Source organism: Brachycentrus maculatus, unplaced genomic scaffold (genome assembly GCF_059751285.1).
Source record: "Brachycentrus maculatus isolate JH-2025_06_01 unplaced genomic scaffold, ASM5975128v1 h1tg000033l, whole genome shotgun sequence".
In the NCBI taxonomy this organism is placed as follows: Eukaryota; Metazoa; Arthropoda; class Insecta; order Trichoptera; family Brachycentridae; genus Brachycentrus; species Brachycentrus maculatus.
In genome coordinates this window covers 1,567,351-1,590,053 of record NW_028280787.1, presented here as the reverse complement: position 1 = coordinate 1,590,053, position 22,703 = coordinate 1,567,351, and the positions used below count along the sequence as shown (strand labels likewise).

Genomic DNA, 22,703 nt, shown 5'->3' with positions numbered 1-22,703 from the left:
ATGCCTCCTAGAAAGAGAAGTGTTATTTTAGGAAGTATGTTTTAAAGAGTTGTTTAATCTAATTTTCATTAAGAACAATGTCGTGAGTGATTTTGATTTTGGCAACATTTCAAACTAATCTAGAATGAATGACTGCTTATTGGTCATATGGTAAATGCCTCCTAGAACGAGAATCATTATTTTAGGAAGTATGTTTTGAAGGGTTGTTTAATCTAACTTTCATTAAGAGTAATGTCCTGAGTGATTTTGATTTTGGCAACATTTCAAACTAATCTAGAATGAATGACTGCTTATTGGTCATATGGTAAATGCCTCCTAGAAAGAGAAGTGTTATTTTAGGAAGTATGTTTTAAAGAGTTGTTTAATCTAACTTTCATTAAGAACAATGTCGTGAGTGATTTTGATTTTGGCAACATTTCAAACTAATCTAGAATGAATGACTGCTTATTGGTCATATGGTAAATGCCTCCTAGAAAGAGAAGTGTTATTTTAGGAAGTATGTTTTAAAGAGTTGTTTAATCTAACTTTCATTAAGAACAATGTCGTGAGTGATTTTGATTTTGGCAACATTTCAAACTAATCTAGAATGAATGACTGCTTATTGGTCATATGGTAAATGCCTCCTAGAACGAGAATCGTTATTTTAGGAAGTATGTTTTGAAGGGTTGTTTAATCTAACTTTCATTAAGAGTAATGTCCTGAGTGATTTTGATTTTGGCAACATTTCAAACTAATCTAGAATGAATGACTGCTTATTGGTCATATGGTAAATGCCTCCTAGAAAGAGAAGTGTTATTTTAGGAAGTATGTTTAAAAGAGTTGTTTAATCTAACTTTCATTAAGAACAATGTCGTGAGTGATTTTGATTTTGGCAACATTTCAAACTAATCTAGAATGAATGACTGCTTATTGGTCATATGGTAAATGCCTCCTAGAAAGAGAATTGTTATTTTAGGAAGTATGTTTTGAAGGGTTGTTTAATCTAACTTTCATTAAGAGCAATGTCGTGAGTGATTTTGATTTTGGCAACATTTCAAACTAATCTAGAATGAATGACTGCTTATTGGTCATATGGTAAATGCCTCCTAGAAAGAGAATTGTTATTTTAGGAAGTATGTTTTGAAGGGTTGTTTAATCTAACTTTCATTAAGAGCAATGTCGTGAGTGATTTTGATTTTGGCAACATTTCAAACTAATCTAGAATGAATGACTGCTTATTGGTCATATGGTAAATGCTTCCTAGAACGAGGATCGTTATTTTAGGAAGTATGTTTTAAAGAGTTGTTTAATACAACTTTCATTAAGAACAATGTCGTGAGTGATTTTGATTTTGGCAACATTTCAAACTAATCTAGAATGAATGACTGCTTATTGGTCATATGGTAAATGCCTCCTAGAAAGAGAATTGTTATTTTAGGAAGTATGTTTTGAAGGGTTGTTTAATCTAACTTTCATTAAGAGCAATGTCGTGAGTGATTTTGATTTTGGCAACATTTCAAACTAATCTAGAATGAATGACTGCTTATTGGTCATATGGTAAATGCCTCCTTGAAAGAGAAGTGTTATTTTAGGAAGTATGTTTTGAAGGGTTGTTTAATCTAACTTTCATTAAGAGCAATGTCGTGAGTGATTTTGATTTTGGCAACATTTCAAACTAATCTAGAATGAATGACTGCTTATTGGTCATATGGTAAATGCCTCCTAGAAAGAGAAGTGTTATTTTAGGAAGTATGTTTAAAAGAGTTGTTTAATCTAACTTTCATTAAGAACAATGTCGTGAGTGATTTTGATTTTGGCAACATTTCAAACTAATCTAGAATGAATGACTGCTTATTGGTCATATGGTAAATGCCTCCTAGAAAGAGAATTGTTATTTTAGGAAGTATTTTTTGAAGGGTTGTTTAATCTAACTTTCATTAAGAGCAATGTCGTGAGTGATTTTGATTTTAACTTCAAATCAATCAAGCCACTACCACATACGAATTTTTGAGGTCAAGGGATCTTGCATCCTTTATGTCACTGCGACCAAATTAGGTCTATTGTGACCTCCCTCTGTATTACAGCTCACTGCCAAGACCTACGTGTGTCATGTAACCTACGACCTGTCTTGGCGGTAGGAGCTTTACCTTCTCGGAGTCCAGTAGAGGTCCTCCAAGGATGTGACTTCATTTGCGAGCGAGTGCGTCACAATTATATTAGTTATACTTGGTCACGTGGTGAATGCTTAGAACAGAAATTGTTATATTTAGGAAGTATGTTTGAAAGGGCTGTTTAATCTATACATAGATGTTATTTTTTGACATCTCATCAAAGATGAAGAAAAATATGGAAGTCTGGGCATTTACGGGGCTTACGACCGTCATAGGCTGGTTTAAGTGATTACTTTACACACGTGTAACATTCACCAATTCTACCCATTATTGACAACCACACTACTCAAATTCTTAGAAGTTCTATATATATGAACCAATTTAAAAACCTTGTTCATGAATCACTAAAACTTTACTAGAGACATCTATTGGTGAGATGTAAAGAAGCTTTTTACTAAGCAGAAACTCTTATATTAGTATGTGAGATCCGAATCCCGGATTATTATAGATTATTATTATAGATTTTGTGAACAAGTATTTGGACACACTCAAAATGTTGTATATACATAGATGCATGAAAGAAGGTTTGAATATTGGAGGTAAAATGATCGATTTCACTATATATTAATTTTTGTAAGCTGAAAATGCTGTGCTTCTTGCAGATAGTAGATAAGTCCTGCAGGAGCTGGTGTCAAAGGTGGATATTGTGTGCAAGGAAAGTGAATTACTGATGAATGGGCAGCAAATCCAAAGTCATGGTTTTTAAGATGGAGATGAATGTAGATCTGGGTGTAAAAAAGTAAATAGGGAAATTATGGAACAGGTGGATGATTTCCTGTATTTGGGGAGTATGTTTTGAAAATAGGTGCCTGAGGCAAATACTGGGTATAATGTGGTATGACTTGGTCAGGAATGACGATGTGAGGAGAAGAACTCAACAGCCCCTCAAACTGGAAATCCTGAAGAGGCGAAGGTGGACATGGTTGGGACATGTCCTTAGAATACCACCTGAAAGCATCAACCCCTCGTGTCTCTTCTTCCAACCCCGAGGATTCCGACGCCCCGGAAGGCCGCTGACTATATTTACCGACTATACTCAGCGGAACTTCGAGACGCTGGACTGACATGGGAGGAAGCCAAGGAGATGGCGGACTTGGAGACGTCTCGTGTTGGCCATATGCTCCACCTAGGGAGTGAACATGAAAAGAAGAGAAAATGTTTTCTAGGGATGGAATGATTGATAAAGATATAGACAAGAGAGTGAATGGTGCACTGAAGTCAATTGTAGCAAACAAAAGCCTAGCGGTGAAAGCTAAACCGGCACCACACAATAGATAATCGGGTTATTATAAGGAAAGAATGTAAGGCTGAGATAAGTATTTTCGATAAAATTAAGAAAGGTGTGTTGAGATGGTTTGGATACGTGGAACGAATGAATGGGGAAAGAATAGTAAAACAAATTTATGAGGCAAATGTGGTTGGAAATAAATGAAAATAACAGAGGAAGACTGAAAAGTTGGTTCAAGGATCATAAAATTTATACATCATTTTTTGTCTGAAATTTCCAGATGAATAATACTATTTTCAGCTCAAGCTTAAAGGGATCTCAAGATGTAGACATTTGAAATGTTGGCTTATAATTTTTTCTGATTTTTCCATTCTTTTTTCTTCACAGAGGTCTTTGGATTTCGCGCTTGTGCACGGACCAGATCCCAACTCAAAAGAAAACACCATCAGTCTTTATTCTTGCATCAAAGGAGACCTGGAAAAGTTTGAAAAATACGACTATGAAAATAAATGTAAGTTACGAAATCCATTTTATTAATTCCTTTTTTATCTATTTCATATGTTACTTCTTTATCTTCTTGGCTCCATTCCAACTCATCATCTTTGTAGACTGTTAGGTCAGCTCTCCTCGTCTTCAGATTATAGGTCTTTCTGTCATGGACAACGTCACCTAGGCCATGCCTTCGAACCATGATATCTTTCTGTACCATGATTTTTTTGGTCTTCCTCTAGATCAGCGGTCGTCACACTTTTCTGGTCAAGGGCCACATGGGACAGTGTGAGGTATCACTGCGGGCCGCACACTTATGAATTGGGTATTATGTACGATAGCCGACTATTACATGCTAGGTTCCAGCTCGAAGCTCCTATACATACTCCTAGCCAACCCCTACCCCTATCTAGGCATTTACAGGGCTTATGACCTGTCATTGGCTGGTTTAAGTGGCCACTTGATGTTATTCCCTGAAATAAATTAAAAATATTCTTTGTCTCTATCGAGATTTTAAATACTCAAAATATTGTAAAAATAAAGTCAGTCGCAGTGCTAAAACAGTCTAAGATAATCTCTGTCTTAACTCAAAACAAATATTAATATCGCGTCATGTCAATTGAAAATGTAATAGCTACCCGCACTTTTGCTCTTCTTATTCCCGAATTCCCGTCCCGCGTAAGTACTTTTATTTAGTTTACTTTGCACGCAAAATCGGTCTTGGTAATCATTATTCATTATTGTCTACTAAAATTGTTTGCTATATCGCGGGCCGCACAAATATCTGCCGCAGTTTGACGACCAAGGCTCTAGATGCCTTTCGAGAAAGATCCATAGCGATCCCTTGGTTTAGAATATATTCAGGTTCTTTACGTTCTATGTGTCCATACCATCTCAGTTGCCTTTCCTTGACCTTACTATTGAAATCAGTTACACCCAGACATACATACTATTATTATTATATATATAGCTATTATCCTTGGCTCTACCCGACTGAGTTTCTCCAAGGTATGCTTGGCTACAATAGTTTAGAGACTAGAAGGAATGTGTATTTGATTACGCATTTTTATCCATTGTTGCGCGGTATGATCGATAATCCTGAAATTATCCGGAGCATCAGTCTGTATGTTCCCGATAGTTACCTAAGACAGGGTCGACATAGATTGTTTCACATTCCTATACACAGGACCAACCTGCCGATGGTTATGCCTGTAAGAAGAGCTACCGCTATGTTGAACAATATCTCATTGGATACTGATCTGTTCCATGTGTCTGAAGAAGTTTTCCGAAGCGAGATTCTTCTACACCTTTAGCAATAGTTCTTGCATATATTTTATTTTAATGTATATGATTAAAAAAAATTATAGTGTGTAATGTTTATATTAGTCCGCCTCCGTAGTGTAATGGTCAGCACGCTCGGCTACCGTTCTGGAGGTCCTGGGTTCGATTCCCAGGGGTGTCAAATAAATACAAGTGATTTTTTCACCCTAATATTTATTCCATATTACCCTGGACTGGTACCTGAAGCGGAGGGCTGATCACCTTTCCTTCATGTGTGAACGATCAAGATAACACTGCGTTTGTATGATGCAGTGCCCTATGCACCATTGCGGTGCGGATAAGGGTTTGAATGAATGAAAAAATGATTTTAAATGTTTTATTTTTTAATTTTAGTGTCGTACCCCCTTCAAGAGATTTCGTACAAGATCAAGTCCAAAGCAGACAGCAACATGTTTGATTTCGAGATGGATGGACACTATGCCAAAACTAAGGGAGAAGCCGAAATCGTCCTGAAGAAGGATATGAAGAACGAAGGAGACCTCTTCGGAAAAGTTGAGGTAAGTCTCTCGTGTGGAAACATCATCAGCTACAATGCGACCAGAGATCACGCATAGTATTTATGGATTTGGCGTTTAATTTGTAGAACTCCATTTTAATTTATGTTGTCTCGAACTTGTTTAGAGTTATCCGGGAGAACCAGGGTTTCTCCATTACTAAAGGAGACATATAATATAGATATGGCTGTTGTCAACTCATATAGCGTCATGAGATTGATGATATGATTATAAATACTACTATTACTACCATCCCGCCGTTTCCCCGCAGGCGTAGGCAGAGAGGATGGAACGCCACACTCTTCTGTCTTGACGTACTCGTACAATCCATGTTTCCTTCACATCCATACATCTAGTCATGCCCCCTTTTGACTTTTGACACTACCAGATTTAGGTTATGACTGGTATAAACGTGCCAAATCTTTTTCGGCCGTCCTCGTTCTTCTGCTCTATATTTGTATGAGTTGTAAGTAATGTGGTTGTCAATCATGGGTAGAATGATGAATGCTACATGTACGTAAAGTGATCACTTGACCAGCCTATAAAACAGGTCATAACCTCTGTAAATATGATATTATGTATGTTTATCTATGTTTTTTTTTTGACATTTCATCAAAGATGAAGAAGAATATGGAAGTCTGGGCTGACGACCGTCATAGGCTGGTTTAAGTGATCACTTTACACACGTGTAACATACACCAATTATACCCATTATTGAAAACCGCACTACTCAAATTCTTGGAAGTTCTATATATATGAACCAATTTAGAAACCTTGTTCTTGAATCACTAGAACTTCACTAGAGACATCTATTGGTGAGATGAAAAGAAGCTTTTTATCGAGCAGAAACTCTTTTATTAGTATGTGAGGTCCGAATCCTGGATTATAATCACACACATGAGAAAAGCCAGAAAATATCATTTTCACTATCATTTTAGCTTATAATTGGACCAGATAATTTATTTACTACATTTTGAATTACAAGTTCTATATATCGCTCACTCCTTTCAAGAACGTCATAAATCAAAAAACTTGATTTTTCAGGAGAACGTTTTTAAAGTTTAAAAATATAATCAAATGTATTAAAAATAAATATCAAGCCACTTATTGAACTTTTTACTGTGCAACAGATCTTTTTAAGAAAAACCTGATGGTTTTTTCTTCATTTGAAAAACATTTAGTTAATTTAAAAAAAAAATAAACACTTTCTGCCCTTTAGCGGGTAAATATTAAATTAAAAATATGCCGCTTTTGCTGGAATATAGTACATTTTTTTGGCATTACGAAAACACGCACAACTGAAAATTGACGATTTTTGATTTATGACGTTCTTGAAAGGAGTGAGCGATATATGAACCAATTTTGAAACATTATTCTTGAATCACTAGGACTTCACCAGAGAAATCTATTGGTGGGATGAAAAGAAGCTTTTTATTGAGCAGAAACTCTTTTTTAATTTTTTTTATCTATGTTAATACCATATTATGTATGTTTTTCTATGTAAATACCATATTATGTATGTTTATCTATGTTAATACCATATTATGTATGTTTATCTATGTTAATACCATATTATGTATGTTTTTCGATGTAAATACCATATTATGTATGTTTATCTATGTAAATACCATATAATGTATGTTTATCTATGTTAATACCATATTATGTATGTTTATCTATGTTAATACCATATTATGTATGTTTATCTATGTTAATACCATATTATGTATGTTTTTCTATGTAAATACCATATTATGTATGTTTATCTATGTTAATACCATATTATGTATGTTTATCTATGTTAATACCATATTATGTATGTTTATCTATGTTAATACCATATTATGTATGTTTATCTATGTTAAGATGTCAATACATAAAAATAACTCACAGGTGGAAAACCCAAGTATTTCGTTACACCCAAAATGTTGTGAATTTTATTTTAGGGCAAGTTGAACGACAAGGGTTTGGAATTCGAAGGCAAGTACGAAGTGGAGGAGGAGAACAAGAGCAACTTCCACAGCAAGCTGGAGATTCATCCAGGAGGCAAGTACGAGGTGTCTGGCAACCTGAAGACCAAGTTCACTTCTGGCGACATGGACTGCGGAGTCGTGGCCAAGTTCAAGACCTCAGAGAGGCCCGAAGAGTTCAAGTAAGTCACATTTGTATTAAAAGGTCAACCCTGACAAGGTTTCTCCCTCGGGCTATTCTTCTTTCTTTATCTCGGTCATCCTTACAAGCTAGCTCCTCAGGAAGACCGCATCCAATTTACGATTGTTTCCTCTACATTTCGTCATACTTATATTATTTTAAAATAATTTCCCGAGTGAAAGTACGATTTTGTACTCGCGGTTGCACACTCGTTTTGATAGCTTGTGCAGCTTATTACTTACTTACTTATAACCCTTATTCACACCTAATGGTGCATAGGGCACTGCATCTAATTGACGCGGTGTTTTCTTGATCATTACTTACATGAAGGCAAGGTGATCACTTTTGCGCTTCAGGAACTAGTCCAGGGTAATGTTAAATAAATATTGAAGTGTAAAATCACTAATATTTATTTTCACCCCCCCTGGGAATCAAACCCGGGACCTCCAGCACGGTAGCTAAACACGCTGACCATTACACTACGTAGGCGGACAAGCTTATACAAACCACATTTTTACTAGCTTGTGTAACCTATACAATCCACACTTTTACTAGCTTCGTTAACCAGGCAATAGAAATGGATCTTCCTCGAAAGATAACGTGATACGAAGACATGGCCTAGGTGACGTTTTCCATGACAGAAGGACCTACAGCCTGAGGACGAGGAGATCTGATCCCAGCAATCTATAAAGATGATAAGTTGGGATGAAGCCAGGAAGAAAACTAGCTTCTTTAACTTATACGATCTACCCTTTTACAAGCTTGTGTTTCTTTAATTTCTAAAATATACACTTTTCCTAGCTCATGTAACTTATAAAATCCACAATTTTACAAGATAGCGAGTGTTTTTGCTAGAATTTTCACTCATGAGTAAACTGACCATTTATTTTTGTCCCCAAAACGGGACATTTACCAATTTTAACCTTATAGTATGGATATTCGAGAAAATACGTATTTTTTCATAGTTTTTATGTATTATTAAAAAGAAAGGAATTGATTAAGAAAATAAGAGGAATAAATTTTATAAAAATGAAAAAAAAAAAGTTGTTTTATATTGGGACAGGCTATGTAAAAACGGAACGGTCCCGTTCAAAACGGGACGTATGGTCACTTTACTCATGAGTTACGTGAAATTATAGTAACTTTAAACATAAAGAGTAAATCCACTCACGAGTAGGCATAGGCTATGAAACTTGAAGCCTGAGTAGGAACATGATAAGCGGTGTTGCATAAGCCGTAGCTAGATTTCAGAGTCACTTTAACGTTAGGTAACTTTAAAAAAAAAAACAATTTTAAAAGCTTGTGTAACTATATAATCTACCAAAGGGTAAATAAAGGACTAGCCTTTGAAACTTATACAATCCACAATTTAACTAGCTTGTGTGACTTACACAATCTACCCTTTTACAAGCTTGTGTAAATTATACAAATTTACTCTTACTAGCTTGTTTAACTTATAAACTCTACTTTTTATAATTACAATGTAACTTTGTTTTAAAATCACTATAAATTTATGTCCGCCTCCGTAGTGTAATGGTCAGCATGCTCGGCTACCGCTCTGGAGGTCCCATGTTTGATTCCCAGAAGGGTTTAATAAATATAAGTGATTTTTTCACTCTAATATTTATTCAATATTACACTGGACTGGTACCTGAAGCGGAGGGCTGATCACCTTTCCTTCATGTGTAATCGATCGAGATAACACTGCGTTTATATGAAGCAGTGCCCTATGCACCATTGGAGTGCGGATAAGGGTTTTATTATTATTATTATTATTATAAATTTATAGTGATTTTAAAACAAAGTTACATTTTAATTATAAAATGGAAAATAGAAAATCACAAAGTTAGTGCTTCAAATATAAATTATATCTACTCTTTTACTAGTTTGTACATTATACATCTCACAAGAAGTTCAATGAGATTAATTTGGTATTGTCGAATCACAGGATTGACTTAGGCGTTTTGTCCAACCCGACCTCGTACAACTCCCACCTGAAGCTAGCCTCGGGATCCAAGAACCTGGTGGACGGATCGGTGAAGATCGTCAAGGAGCCCAACCACAGCGGGAACATGAAGCTCGTCATCAAGGACATCCTGGACGCCCAGGGCCAGTTCAAGGTCAACCCCGACCACAAAGGAAACGGAGTCCTGCTCTTCGACTTCGTCAAGGTAAGATCAGTCTTCTTCCTCTACGCTGATCACCGCATAATAATAATAGCTCCCAACATTTTGAGTGTGTCCAAATACTTTAAATTAAATAAATAAAACCCTGAAGAGGGCAACAGTTGGTTGCCGAAACTAGTTGGTTAATTCAAAGTCTTTTTATTTCTCAAAACAATATAATATGGAAGTTATTTGTAAAATTTCACCTGGGGTTGGAACATGATCTATGACAACATTTTGAGTGTGTCCAAATACTTGTTCACAAAATCTGAATTATCTCCAATTACAGGAGTTATTTTCATATTATTTTTTGGCATCTCATCAAAGATGAAGAAGAATATGGAAGTTTGGGTATTCACGGGGCTGACGACTGTCATAAGCTGGTTTGAGTGATCACTTAACACACGTGTAACATTCACTAATTCTACCCATGATTACTACTCCCACTACTCAAATTCTTGGTAAAATAATAATATGAAAAATTACTCTTAATTCTAGATAATCCAGATTTGTGAACAAGTATTTGGACACACTCAAAATGTCGTAATTATATGATATCAAAAATACATCATAATTAATTTTTTGGTATATTCAAAGCGTTGTTAACTTTGTGGTATGCTCATAACTGAAAATCTCTTACACATGCATCTCTACGACATACTAAGACAGATCGTAAGCTCTGTAAAAGCCTAGCCCATTATTGACAACCACACTACTCAAATTCTTTGAAGTTCTATATATATAAACCAATTTTTGAAACATTTTCCTTGAATCACTAGAACTTCACTAGAGACATCTATTGGTGAGATGAAAAGAAGCTTTTTATTGAGTACACACATGTAACATTCACAAATTCTACCCATTATTGACAACCACACTACTCAAATTCTTGGAAGTTCTATATATACTAACCAATTTTCAAAACATTATTCTTGAATCACTAGAACTTCACTAGAGACATCTATTGGTGAGATGAAAAGAAGCTTTTTATTGAGTACACACATGTAACATTCACAAATTCTACCCATTATTGACAACCACACTACTCAAATTCTTGAAAGTTCTATATATATGAACCAATTTTTAACATTATTCTTGAATCACTAGAACTTCACTAGAGACATCTATTGGTGAGATGAAAACAACTGGTTGTACATGTACTGTTTGTATTTGCTTCAAACTGGCCATTTCGTTGCACATATTGACGGTTTGGTTTTGTTATGCAGGTTGGTAGGAAGGTGAAGCTGGAGTCAACGTTCCTCATCGTGGACCCTCAGTACAACATCGCGCTGGACTTGTATCCCAACTTCGAAAAGGACAATGCGCAGAAGATCACTTTGAACACCAACAGCAAGCTGACTGCTGATGACTTCAACTCCAAGTAAGTGACAATTGCTTCATCAGATATTGGACTATTCACCCTTCTTCTAGTTGTGAACCCTCTGTCCTCCACAGCTGGAAATAGTCCTCTTCCTCTTCCATTTCCTCCAGTTGGTTGCTGCTTGCAGCCAGTTTTTACCCCCCACAGCGACTAATATCGTCGGACCATCTCTTTTGGGGTCTTCTGATTTGTTCTCCCAAGGTTAATTTTTGTAAGATGTATATACATACATATCGCTCACTCCTTTCAAGAACGTCATAAATAAAAAATATCAATTTTCAGTTGTGCATGTTTTCGGAATGCCCAGAAAATGTACTATATCCCAGCAAAAGAGGCATATTTTTTACTTAATATTTACCCGCTACAGGGCAGAAAGTGTTGTTTTTGCATTTTGAAGAAAAGGTATTGTTTAATTATTTTTTTTAAAATTACTAAATATTTTTCAAATGGAGAAAAAACCTTCAGGTTTTACCTAAAAAGATCTGTTGCACAGTAAAAAGTTCAATAAGTGGCTTGATATTTATTTTTAATACATTGTATTATATTTTTAAACTTTAAAAACGTTCTCCTGAAAAATGAAGTTTTTTGATTTATGACGTTCTTGAAAGGAGTGAACGATATGTGTGCACTGTTGTTGGACTCCTTTCGCATGCTGATTGCAATTTCGATAGATATGGAACTTTGACCGTTGAATTTGTAAAATATATACATCTTCTTCTTCTACTTCTTGGTTTTGGCATTGTGGCCTGTTTTTAAGAGACATTAGCTTCCTGCAATGTTGACTTCCAGCTGTCGATCTATCTCTTTGGTGGACGCGGTGCGTCTATGGTTCATCATCATCGATTCGTCTATGGTGGTCGGGGCCGGATGAGGCACCACAATACAATCGGTCAATAATGATGGTCTCTTGTAAGGAAATTGTCTGATCAATTCTTCCTCTTACAGGAACTCTTTGGTGGTGAACGGGGACTCCACGGAGCTCCATCTGCAGAGAACTGCCACAGGAGACAACGAAAATGGCAAGTTCTCCAATCTGTTCAACTTCCTGAGAGGAAATGGCAGGAACTTCAACGTCAAGCTGGAAAGAGAGGTCAACACCAAAGATAAGGTAAACTATATATTTGTAATTAATAAATAAAGAGTTTTTTATTATTATTTACAAAAATACTTCAATTTCATACTATTTCTGTTAGCGGCTCATTATTAGAAATAGGTATCAAATTGTGGTAGAGAGGGTTTGAACCAAGAAATTCTGACTCAAGAGTCCGCGACACTAACCACGGGACCACAACCCGACACGACACACATCTTTATCTAAATGGTTTTATATCATTAGTTTGTATCTTTTCTTAATAAGCACTGAGCATTATCAACGATGTCACAAACTGTGTACTAAACCCTCGTTGGGCAAAGATGTCGTAAACTGCGTGCCAATCGTGTGTTGGGCATTGTCAAAGATATTATAAACTGTGTGCCAAACCCGCGTTGGGCTTTGTCAAAGATGTCTCAAACTGTATGCCAATAGTGTGTTGGGCATTGTCAAAGATGTCGCAAACTGTGTGCTAAACCAGCATTGGGCTTTGTCAAAGATGTTACAAACTGTATGCCAAACCGGCATTGGGCTTTGTCAAAAATGTCTCAAACTGTATGCCAATAGTGTGTTGGGCATTGTCAAAGATGTCGCAAACTGTGTGCTAAACTGGCATTGGACATTGTCAAAGATATCATAATCTGTATGCCAAACCGGCATTGGGCTTTGTCAAAGATGTCACAAACTGTATGCCATTATCAAAGATTTTTTTTAATTTTATTATTTCTTAGTTACCTCAGTTTAAATTCAGTATACAAACTAATGTTTAAACTCAATCTTGAAGATGTAAATACGTAACATATCTCTCACTCCTTTCAAGAACGTCATAAATCAAAAATCGTCAATCTTCAGTTGTGCATGTTTTCAGAATGCCCAGAAAATGTTCTATATCTCAGCAAAAGCGGCATATTTTTAACTTAATATTTACCCGCTACAGGGCAGAAAGCGTTGTTTTTGCATATTGAAGAATAGGTATTGTTTAATGGTTTTTTTAACATTCTAAATATTTTTCAAATGGAGAAAAAACCTTCAGGTTTTACCTAAAAATATCTGTTGCACAGCAAAAAGTTCAATAAGTGGCTTGATATTTATTTTTAATAGATTGTAATATATTTTAAAACTTTAAAAACGTTCTCCTGAAAAATCGAGTTTTTTGATTTATGACGTTCTTGAAAGGAGTGAGCGATATGTATTTACATCTTCCTACAATAAAAATAACATTTCCATATACAAAGATATCATAAACTAAGTGACAAACACATGTTGGGAAATAACTAGAACTAAAATCAGGTATTTTGAACATGTCATAGATTATGTTTCCAACCCCAGGTGAAATTTCACAAATAACTTCTATATTGCTTCTTTTTAGGATGTAAAGGCTTCGATGAATCTGGAAGCGTTATACGTCCCTGGAACTGGCAAGAACCCGACCAAACTGACCTGGAACGGTCGCCTCATCAATATGAACAAGCAAACCGGGCAGGCGGAAGGCGAACACCACATCAACTTCATCAGCAGTGACGAGAAGGACTTGGATGCCAAGCTATCCGTCAAGATCACCCCCAAGAACAAGAGGAAGATCGTCGATACCAAGGTGAGATTCCTTGACTTATAGAAGATAATACCTGGGTGATATTCAAAGCTGTCCCACCGCATGCCCAGATCTGATACAGAAGCATCTAGGCTTCCTGACAGACCTTCTAGATGTATATCTAACAATAGTTAGTTGTACATATTGAAAGCTGTCCCACCGCATTCCCAGATCTGATACAGAAGCATCTAGGCTTCCTGACAGACCCTCTAGATGTATATCTAACAATAGTTAGTTGTACATATTGAAAGCTGTCCCACCGCATTCCCAGATCTGATACAGAAGCATCTAGGCTTCCTGACAGACCTTCTACATGTATATCTAACAATAGTTAGTTGTACATATTGAAAGCTGTCCCACCGCATTCCCAGATCTGATACAGAAGCATCTAGGCTTCCTGACAGACCTTCTAGATGTATATCTAACAATAGTTAGTTATACATATTGAAAGCTGTCCCACCGCATTCCCAGATCTGATACAGAAGCATCTAGGCTTCCTGACAGACCTTCTAGGTGTATATCTACTAACAATAGTTGTACATATTGAAAGCTGTCCCACCGCATGCCCAGATCTCATACAGAAGCATCTAGGCTTCCTGACAGACCTTCTAGGTGTATATCTACTAACAATAGTTAGTTGTACATATTGAAAGCTGTCCCACCGCATGCCCAGATCTCATACAGAAGCATCTAGGCTTCCTGACAGACCTTCTAGATGTATATCTAACAATAGTTAGTTGTACATATTGAAAGCTGTCCCACCGCATGCCCAGATCTCATACAGAAGCATCTAGGCTTCCTGACAGACCTTCTAGATGTACATCTAACAATAGTTAGTTGTACATATTGAAAGCTGTCCCACCGCATGCCCAGATCTGATACAGAAGCATCTTGGCTTCCTGACAGATCTGCTCTTGCTAAGCAAATTTTTATTGAACTAAGTTGCGAAATTTATTGAAAATGTGAAACAATATAAAATTGTATCCCGATGTTACTGTGAATTTACATTAAAATCTTTCAATATACCTGTCACTGCAAATCTAAATAAATACAAGATTGTAAGTCCACCATCGTTCAGCTATTCATTCATCAAGAGATACCATAAGCTATAAAGCTATACCAATTAGTTCAGATAAACATTCATCTCTCAAATTCTACACAATGATCTTATTTAACAGTTGGAGGTTACTGGAGCTCTCTGCAAGGAGAACATCGCCCTCAGCAGCACCTACGACTTCCTGCACGCAGAGTCGGAGGACGACAAGAGAGACGCTAAGTACCGCGTGAAGGGGTCCTACGGTCAGAAGACGTCTCTGGACCTCGACGGCGGCTACAGCTGGGCCATGCCACAGGACGGAGACATGAAGTAAGTCAATTTCATGTTTTTTTAATGGTTTTGTCCATGAATCAATGTCATATTATTTTTAATATCTCAACATAAAATAGTGTGTAAAGTGATAACTTAAAACAGGCTATGACGGTCGTAAGCCCTGTAAAGCCATGTCCTGATACATACCCGCCGATTATTTCAACTCCTGACTCAAGCGCTTTCTAGTGTTTGACATACCTGATCAAGCCAAGGTTTTCTCGGTTTTCCTCTGCTCCTTTTTCCAACTACATTCGCTCCATGAATCATCTAAACACATCTTTCTTAATTTTGTCGATAGTGCTTATCTCAGACTTGCATTCTTTCCTTATTTCAAATTTTTGCGTAATATATCCAAAATTAAACAAGGTTATTGGATTGAATTCTACTTTTATTAAAATATATAAATATAATGATGGATATTGTGACGCGTTTCATCTTATTAAGACATTATCTGAGTAAAAAAAAAAAACAAACTTATTTCACCATTAGAACATCTACATTTCGCTCACTCCTTTCAAGAACGTCATAAATAAAAAAACTGTCAATTTTCAGTTATGCATGTTTTCGTAATGCCCAGAAAATGTACTATATTCCAGCAAAAGAGGCATATTTTTAACTTAATATTTACCCGCTAGAGGGCAGAAAGTGTTGTTTTTGCATTTTGAAGAAAAGGTATTGTTTAATTATTTTTTAAAAATAAACTTGTTATTTTTCAAATGGAGAAAAAACCTTCAGGTTTAACTTAAAAATATCTGTTGCACAGTGAAAAGTTCAATAAGTGGCTTGATATTTATTTTTAATAAATTGTATTATATTTTTAAGCTTTAAAAACGTTCTCCTGAAAAATCACGTTTTTTTATTTATGACGTTCTTGAAAGGAGTGAGCGATTTGTCTGAGGTATTTCGACTGCATTCAGTCTACTTCCGTCCTTCTTTTGCCAACTCCATGCTTGGGCATCGTCTCACGATAGGCATTGTCTTTAAATGTGCATCGTCTTACAATTTTACTAATGGTATTTTATCAATTTTCAGACTCTCGAACGATCTCAATCTTCATTTGGTATTACCGATTGAAAAAGCCCATGACATCAAATTCGTCTCCACCGATTCTCTCACTATTCCTCGTGAAGAAGACAAATACTTTGCTGTAAGTAACATTCCTTCTTCTTCTAACCCTTGTCCAAACCCCAATGGTGCATAGGGCACTGCATCGTATAGGAGCAGTGTAATCATGATCATTAACACGTCAAGGAAAGGTGATCAGCCCTCCGCTTCAGGTACCAGTCCAGGGTAATATTGAATAAATATTAGAGTGAAAAAATCAAACCACCAAATGGCTGATTATATATATTAAATAAATATTATACTTAAAAATCACTGATTTTGGCCCTCTTGGGAATCGAACCCGGGACCTCCAGCATGGTAGCCTAGCGCGCTAACCACTACACTATGGAGGCGAATATTCTTTACTTTGGATTAATTTTATTGATGGACTATGTAAAAACGTTTCTGCTTTGAACGAATGCCCAATGTGGACTTTGCAGTGGCTTAAAATTGTCCGAGAAATGCAATGTTTGATCAAGATCATTCTGGAGAAGAACAGAGAAGCCGATTCTCTTCAAAGATCTGAAGAGAAAATAGAGCGCCACACCACTCTGTCCTTGCAAACATTCTTCGCCTCTTCCACGTTCATGCATCTCCTCATACATACCCGCCGATTGTTACGACTCCTAACCTGACCACATTCAAGTATTTGGGGTACCTGATCGTGCCATGTTTTTCTTCGTCTTCCTCTGCTTCTTTTCCCAATAACATTTGCCACATAAATTTGTTTTACCGTTCTTTCCTCACTCATTCGTTCTACATGTCCAAACCATCTCAACACACCTTTCTTAGTTTTATCGATTATGCTTATCTCAGCTTTGCATTCCTTCCTTATTTCACTATTCGCACATCTATCATAACATAAGTTAACATAATATAAATTCAAGCATTTTAATTAAAAGATTTCATTGGACTATTAGTTCCAAAATAAACATTACTTGCTCTCCCGAGGTCTCCATCTTCAAATTTTAATGGTCCATGACCTGTTGTTGATATTAATCTCTGATCTTCTTCTAGCTGAACTCTCAAAAGAAGGTCCAGGTGAACTCTGACAGTTACACGTACGACGGATCCATGCAGTTTGCCAAACAAGAGGGCAAACTCCGCCTCTCTGCTCAAGTTCCCAAACAGGACACGATCATCTTCGAAACCGACTTCAAGGAACACGAAGAGAAAGGTAATTGAGAACCAAAAATCGTGTCATTCGGCCACGTCATCAGTAACCGCATGTCTCTAGACTGACGAGTGACTCGAATATTATTTAGTTTTTTGTCGATAGTTTGTTTTTAAAATAATTTTTTGACATCTCATCAAAGATGAAGAAGAATGTGGAAGTCTGGACGTTTACGGGGCTGACGACCGTCATAGGCTGGTTTAAATATCACTTTGCACACGTGTAACATTTACCAATTCTACCCATTATTGACAACCACACTACTCAAATACTTTGAAGTTTTATATATTTGAACCAATTTTGAAACATTGTTCTTGAATCACTAGAACTTCACTGGAGACATCTATTGGTGAGATGAAAAGAAGCTTTTTATAAAGCAGAAACTTTTATATTGGTATGTGAGTTCCGAATCCTGGATTATAATCACATTCAAATATAACTGATTTTCCTACCCACATTTATTCTATACAAGCTGTCGCCACACATTGCTGTGGTTTAATATGCTTAACTGAAAAGAAAAAAAAGATAAATCACATATAGTTCACTCCTTTCAAGAACGTCATAAATCAATAAACTTGATTTTTCAGTAGAACGTTTTTAAAGTTTAAAAATATTATATGTACAATGTATTAAAAATAAATATCAACCCACTTATTGAAGTTTTTACTTCGCAACAGATCTTTTTGGGTAAAACCTGAAGGTTTTTTCTTTATTTGAAAAATATTTAAAATATTTAAAAAATAATTAAAAAATACCTTTCCTTAAAAATGCAAAGACAACACTTTCTGCCCTGTAGCGGCTAAATATTATGTTAAAAATATGCCTCTTTTGCTGGGATATAGTACATTTACTGGGCATTCTGAAAACACGCACAACTGAAAATTGACGATTTTTGATTTATGACGTTCTTGAAAGGAGTGAGCGATATAACTAATTTCTATTCTCTCTGCCTAACCCTGCGGAGAGGCGGCGTGATAGCGATGGTTAGTTAGTCATACTTTTTGTAACATGTGCAAATCTTTCGCAGACAATACTCACAAGTACAGCAGCAACGTGAACGTGGAATACGGAACAGGAAAGAAGTTGCAGGTATCCGTCGAGGGCTCCAGGCAGCAAGATAAAGAGGGACAGTACACTATATCCGTGCTCCTTCCACAAAACCAGAAAATAGCCACCAAGAAGATTGTAGCTACCATCAAATACAAGGTATGTGTATTTTTAAATAGTACTATTAGGCTCAGCCTGGTTAAACGGAAAAGAAAGAAAATAGATATTTAATTTTCGCAACTTAGTAAGGAATTATTTTTGTCGAAGCCGACTTCAAGGAACACGAAGAGAAAGGTAATTGAGAACCAAAAATCGTGTCATTCGGCCATGTCTCTAGACTGACGAGTGACTCGAATATTATTTAGTTTTTTATTCATAGTTTGTTTTTTATATTATTTTTTTACATCTCAACAAAGATGAAGAAGAATGTGGAAGTCTGGGCATTCACGGGGCTGACGACCGTCATAGGCTGGTTTAAGTGATCTTAACCAATTCTCCGTAGTGTAATGTCCGCCTCCGTAGTGTAATGGTCAGCACGCTCGGCTACCGTTCTGGAGGTCCTGGGTTCGATTCCCAAGGGGGGTAAAATAAATTTAAGTGATTTTTTCACTGTAATATTTATTCAATATTACCCAGGACTGTTACCTGGAGCGGAGGGCTGATCACCTTTCCTTCATGTGTAAACGATCAACATAACACTGCGTTTATATGACGCAGTGCCCTATGCACCATTGGGGTGCGGATAAGGGTTTTATTATTATTATTAACCAATTCTACCCATTCGACTTCATTGTCTCTGTTGAGCTATCATAATGACACTGTTTTTTTATTGCATTTACAGAGACCGGAAGCTCGCTCGTTCTCCACAGACATTGCTGTGGACATTGATGGAAAGAAGTACACTGCTGTATCAGATGTGGACATGAGCAAGAAAGACAGTTCTGTGATTGACTTTAAGTTCACCTGCCCTGATAAGAAGCCAGCCAGGTAAAGCTGTTTACTAGAAATCCTTCTTCTTCTTCTTCTTCTTTATGTAAATCCTAAGGATCTGTTTGTGCCTCCGCGTGTCGCTCTTGGGATGTCGACTCCCAGCCGACTCTCCATCTTTTCGGAGGTCTGCCTGGGGGTCTGCGTCCTTCAGGGTTGCCTTGGAGGGCGATACGTGGAAGTCTGTCTTCTGACATTCTGTTTATATGTTCCTTCCAGCATCGCCTTCGTTGTCGTCCCCACCTCACGATATCCTCCGTCTTACGCATGCTTCGAATGTCGGTAGAGAAATCCCTTTTTGCAAATCTAGACTGGCGCAAAGACACTCATAGCTTTTTTTTAAAAATATGTCCTCAGTAGAATTTTGTCTATTTGACCAACCCGTTTTGTGATCTTGCAGATTCTACATCAACGCACAGAAGACTGCCGAACACCAGTACAGAGGCGACTCCAAGATCGAGAACATTGCCGACTTCAACATGGTTCTCAACATAGATGCCAAGCTCATGGCTCCCGAGGAGTTCGACATCAAGGTGGACATCGACGCTGCAAAGATCAAGCTGAACAAGATCCACTTCGAGGCCAAGTCTGAGCCGGCCGCCAAAGGAGCCAAGAAGATCACCTTCTTTGCCAAGGAGAATGGAAAGAACGTCCTTAGCGGAACGTGAGTTGACAAAGCTTTTGACCCAATCACTGCAGTATTTTAGAATTATTTTCTTCTCCATCTTACTCCTCTTCACCGACCCTTGTGGAAGCAATGACTCTTCTCCAGTTATCCCTTGACTGCGTTGCACATAACGCTCCAACCACCGAGGTGCCTGCTGCTGTCTTAACTTGATCGGCCCATTGTGTGGGGATCTCCCTCTCTCTCTTTCTCTATTCCTCCAGGCTACCAATCACAACCAGTCGTTCCAGGCTATCCTCATTGAACTCAACTGAAGAATCCATCGTGTACAGACACTGGCCAGAGTCAAGCCATCCAAGTGTATCTCCTGACAAATGGACTCGTTGGTGTGTCTAGCTATCCATGGGACTGGGAGCATGCGCCTCCAACACCACATTTCAAAATCGACAATTTTTCTCCTTTCTGCTGCTTTTATGGTCCACATTTCAGCAGCATAGAAAAATAGAGTGGATCTTGACAACCTTTATCTTGGTACTTTAGAATTACCTAACCTAACCTGACCTGACCTAATCTAACCCCCAAGTGACTCTGAAACCTAACCTAACCTAACCCCCAAGTGACTCTGAAACCTAACCTGACCTAACCTAATCCAACCCCCAAGTGACTCTGAAACCTAACCTAACCTAACCTAACCTTACCTAATCTAACCCCCAAGTGACTCTGAAATCTTGTGTCTTTTAGGACCACATACCAGAGCAAGCAGGAGGGATACAAGTTCATCATGGAAGGTTCTGGAAACGTGAAGATCCACGACGAGCAGAAATCCACCAGCTTCAAGTATGTCAGAGACCGACTCAATGAAGAGGCAGAAGCTGGATACGAGGTACATATAAACATCGGAACTTAACCTAGAAATCTTTTGGCTTAATCCTTACCCAAAGGTCTTCATAATGTCAACAGATCGTGTGATACACCTCCGTTATATACATATAATACAAATTACATTTTATAATACAAATTGTATCCATATACGGCACAGAAACAAGAGCCGACACCCCGAGAACAAAATGCTTTCTTAAGACATCCGAAATGAAGACTCTACGACCCATTGCAGGCCTAACACTTCGCGACAGAGTTAGAAACTCTGAAATAAGAAAAATCTGCAATGTTGAAGATGTTGTGCGATGGGGGAGAGAAAGAAGACATTTCTGGAGAAATCATGTGGGAAGAGCGAGTTGGGATCGAGTGGTGAGGATAGCAGCGGACAGCAGTATAAGCGGGATCAGACCCCCAGGAAGACCACCTAAACGATGGAGGGATAGCTGGTCTTCCACCTCCCAGGAGCGGACCGGAGAATGACAGGAAATAGTCCTATAAAAGAAGAAGAAGAAGATTGGATTGAATTCTACTTTTATTTACATATATATGATAATATGTGATGCGTTTCCTCTTATTAAGACATTATCAAACACTCTTGAGTATCCTTATAATACAAAACGCGTCACATATTATCATATATATCGTAGTCATACAGGAGAAAGTGACCAAGTGCGTTGTTTTACAAAAACGTGATCATTGACTATTACTAGCCTAATATTGCCCTGAAAAAATCCCAAAGGATTTTCAACTTGGAAGTATAATACATTGACTAGTTAAAAATGACTAACTGCATTGGTGTTTATTTTCTTGCCAAGCAATAGTGACTTGAGTGGCCCTCCTGAACATTTTACGTTTTTGTAGTTGGTCACTTTCTCCTGTACGACTATGATATGTAAAAAAAAAAAATTCAATCCAACAACCTTGTTTAATATTGGATATATTACCCAACAATTCAAAATGGAATTCTACCATCTGTCTGCAGTTACAATACATATCTAAATAAGGTTTTTTGCAAATAATTTCAGACTTTTGTATTTTTCATCCATATTGAGATGTCGATTTATATTTTTGTTTTATCTTCAGGTATTCTTCAATGTGGCTGTTGGGGAAAATAATGTGGTCATTGAACACAAGGCAACCAACAAGGAATACAAGTTCTCCAGCGTCTACTGTGAAGAGAAAAAGAACTGTGCTCATATCGAAATTGACAACCAAGTCGACTTCTCAGGTATATTTATTTATTTATATTTTTATTTTATTTATCTTCATGTGCAGAAACGAAATAAGTACATTGGCGGGCTTATTGCTAGAAAGCAATATGTTCCAACCAACCAAAAACAGACTAGTGATATTGGTCAAATGTATGATACCATATACATATAGCTGTTTGCAATCAGAGGGTAGATAGTGCTTGAATATGAATTTTAAAATATGCTTA

General features: G+C 37.1%; 1 protein-coding gene across 1 annotated transcript in view; it reads left to right on the top strand.

The window, feature by feature from the left end:
- LOC148312759 (apolipophorins-like) overlaps nucleotides 1–22,703 on the top strand; it is a 101,922-nt gene that overhangs the window by 44,581 nt on the left and 34,638 nt on the right. Inside the window, exons 23-37 of the mRNA XM_088273676.1 lie at nucleotides 3,766–3,889; nucleotides 5,542–5,705; nucleotides 7,649–7,854; nucleotides 9,802–10,024; nucleotides 11,245–11,399; nucleotides 12,345–12,507; nucleotides 13,859–14,083; nucleotides 15,259–15,446; nucleotides 16,482–16,596; nucleotides 17,571–17,730; nucleotides 18,755–18,933; nucleotides 19,616–19,761; nucleotides 20,162–20,425; nucleotides 21,128–21,269; nucleotides 22,349–22,493. Coding sequence (XP_088129802.1) covers nucleotides 3,766–3,889; nucleotides 5,542–5,705; nucleotides 7,649–7,854; nucleotides 9,802–10,024; nucleotides 11,245–11,399; nucleotides 12,345–12,507; nucleotides 13,859–14,083; nucleotides 15,259–15,446; nucleotides 16,482–16,596; nucleotides 17,571–17,730; nucleotides 18,755–18,933; nucleotides 19,616–19,761; nucleotides 20,162–20,425; nucleotides 21,128–21,269; nucleotides 22,349–22,493 — 2,599 coding nt within the window. The remainder of the gene's footprint in view (nucleotides 1–3,765; nucleotides 3,890–5,541; nucleotides 5,706–7,648; nucleotides 7,855–9,801; nucleotides 10,025–11,244; nucleotides 11,400–12,344; nucleotides 12,508–13,858; nucleotides 14,084–15,258; nucleotides 15,447–16,481; nucleotides 16,597–17,570; nucleotides 17,731–18,754; nucleotides 18,934–19,615; nucleotides 19,762–20,161; nucleotides 20,426–21,127; nucleotides 21,270–22,348; nucleotides 22,494–22,703) is intronic.